The 2,310-nt window shown below is 46.5% G+C and overlaps 1 protein-coding gene across 1 annotated transcript in view; it reads left to right on the top strand.

Moving 5' to 3' along the window:
- The window catches only part of LOC107097908 (kazal-type serine protease inhibitor domain-containing protein 1-like), an 8,677-nt gene extending 6,765 nt beyond the window's left edge, over window positions 1-1,912 (top strand). Inside the window, exons 2-5 of the mRNA XM_015395255.1 lie at window positions 15-108; window positions 237-466; window positions 556-703; window positions 1,123-1,912. Of these exons, the coding sequence (XP_015250741.1) occupies window positions 15-108; window positions 237-466; window positions 556-703; window positions 1,123-1,202 (552 nt within the window). The 3' untranslated portion in view covers window positions 1,203-1,912. The remainder of the gene's footprint in view (window positions 1-14; window positions 109-236; window positions 467-555; window positions 704-1,122) is intronic.
- The last annotated feature ends 398 nt before the right edge of the window (window positions 1,913-2,310 follow it).

A 2,310-nucleotide genomic window follows, 5' to 3' on the forward strand; every position in this document is an offset into this window, starting at 1 on the left:
CTGATCTGGAGCAGTTCATTGATCCGGATCTAAAGCAGTTCATTGATCCGGATCTAAAGCAGTTCATTGATCCGGATCTGAAGCAGTTCATTGATCCGGATCTGATTGGTTCAGCCATGTAGAAAGTTTTCTCTTGTGTTTCCTGTTTTCCATTAGAAAAGATTTATAACAGTCTTTTATTTTGAAGTTAATCTGCTTCCTTTTCCGCTCATTCCCCTACACTTTATCTTTCTCAGAAGATACTTGTTTTCGTGTCTTTGTCCCCCTGTTTGGTCTAACATGTCCGTCCTCCCCCACCGTCCCAGAGCCTGTGATCAAGGTTCCCCCTCGGAACCAGGTGAACCGTTCTGGCAGCAGTCTAGTGTTCCTCTGTGAGGTCTTTGCCTTCCCCATGGCTCTGGTAGAGTGGAGGAAGGATGGACGGGACGTCGTCCTACCAGGAGACGACCCTCACATCTCTGTCCAGGTACGCAGGCTGCTGACGCTGCCCCTGTTAAAACAGCGGGGAACCTAGGTTTGTCCTCTCAGAGACACCAGCTGTCCTCTGTTCCCCAGTCCAGGGGTGGTCCTCTGAGGTTTGAGCTGTCCAGCTGGCTGCAGATCGAAGGGGCGGAGCCAGGTGACTCAGGGACCTACCGATGCACAGCAAGGAACAATCTGGGATCTGTTTCTGCGTCCGCTGTACTGGGAGTACTGGGGGAAGGTGGGGCAAACCACTGGAATCACGAGTCCTCCATGTCCCAAGTGTTCTTTATCTTTTAAAAGTTCACTTGTCTCTGACCTGTCTCACCTGTTTTTGACCTGTCTTACCTGTCTCTCAACTGTCTCTCCAGTCTCCGACCTGTCCCGCCTCTCTCTGACCTATCTCACCTGCCTTTCGTCTGTCTTTGACCTGTCTCAGCTGTCTCACACCTGTCTCTGACCTGTGTAAGCTGTCTCTGACCTCGGTAATCTGTCTCTGACCTGTCTCTCACCTTTCTCAACTGTCTTAACTGTCTCAGACTTGTCTTTGACCTGTGTGTCACTGGTCTCACCTGCCTCTCCTGTCTCTGACCTGTCTCACCTCTTTTTGACCTGTCTCTGACCTGTCTAACTTGTCTCATATGTCTCCTGTCTGTCTAGATGAGCTGTCCTCGTACTTGTCCCGCAGTGCGTCTGAGATGAAGCAGTTGATGGACGACTATGACCAAGACTACCTCTGACTGGTGTGACATCACTTCCTGCTAGCTGACGTGGTGAAAGCAGGATGTTGGGCTTTTATTTTGGTGGGGCAGCTGTATCTGTTCAATGTGTTGCAGTTTTTCAGTCAGCTGCTCCTCATAGGATGAACTTCCCTGATGAAGCTCAGTTTATTTTATTTTTTTAATAAAAGCCCAAACTGATGGAGGCGGAGTTTGCTGATCTGGTTATTAGATGGAAACGCCTCCTGGGTGATTTCTGGAAGGTGCCGCCTTCATCCAGGTAAATCCACTGGGTTCCAGTTCCCATCAGGATGCAGAGAATGTTCCTGCCATGCCTCAGTTTGGGGTTTGTCAGACGAATAAGATGGATGATCTGATGATGAACCAGCTGACTGTCAGAAACGAGCTTCTGTAATAAGGTACAATAATAAACTACAGATGATACTGAAGGAATCTCTGGCTTCATGTTTATGGATCAGGATCTGAGACACATCAGATCCTGATTCTTTTCCCTCCGACGGTTGAAATCCAGCAGGATTGACTGTGACGCTCCATCTGCATTAGATTCAGACAGCAGGAAGCTAAAGTTCTCCTCTGAGGCCAGCAGCAGGGATGAAATCCTCCCCGTCTGTCTGGGAGGAAGCTGGAGCAGCATGTGGGGAATCCATTAAACTCTGGGGGCCAAGGGCCGCGCACATCCAGCTTCTTCACTGGGATGAAATGGGAGAAACCTGCAGCTGTAAAAGTTTAGATCTTCCTGCAGATGAAGGCGCCAAAACACAGACAGGAAGACAGCAGCTAATCGGCTCCTTCCTGTCTCTTTAGTGCACCACCGCCAAAAAAAAAAAAAAAAAAAAAAAAAAAAAAAACGAAAAAACACTTCATCAGTAAACAGTCCAACAAATTTAAACTCCTGTAAACTTTAGCTGCTTTCATTTAAAATGAGGACTTTTAATTTTCTTTAAAATAAACAGCCGGATTTTGGTTTAGCTTGAATCCAAGAACCAAAGATTAAAGTTTGAAGAACTGAGTTTGTTCTCCTGGTTTTCATTAAAGGAATCAATGGATCTTTATTTATACCTAAAATGAATAAGTTTGCTGTGATTAATGAATGAAGCATTAATCAGTA

Source organism: Cyprinodon variegatus, unplaced genomic scaffold (assembly GCF_000732505.1).
Source record: "Cyprinodon variegatus isolate N-32 unplaced genomic scaffold, C_variegatus-1.0 Scaffold732, whole genome shotgun sequence".
Lineage (NCBI taxonomy): Eukaryota > Metazoa > Chordata > Actinopteri > Cyprinodontiformes > Cyprinodontidae > Cyprinodon > Cyprinodon variegatus.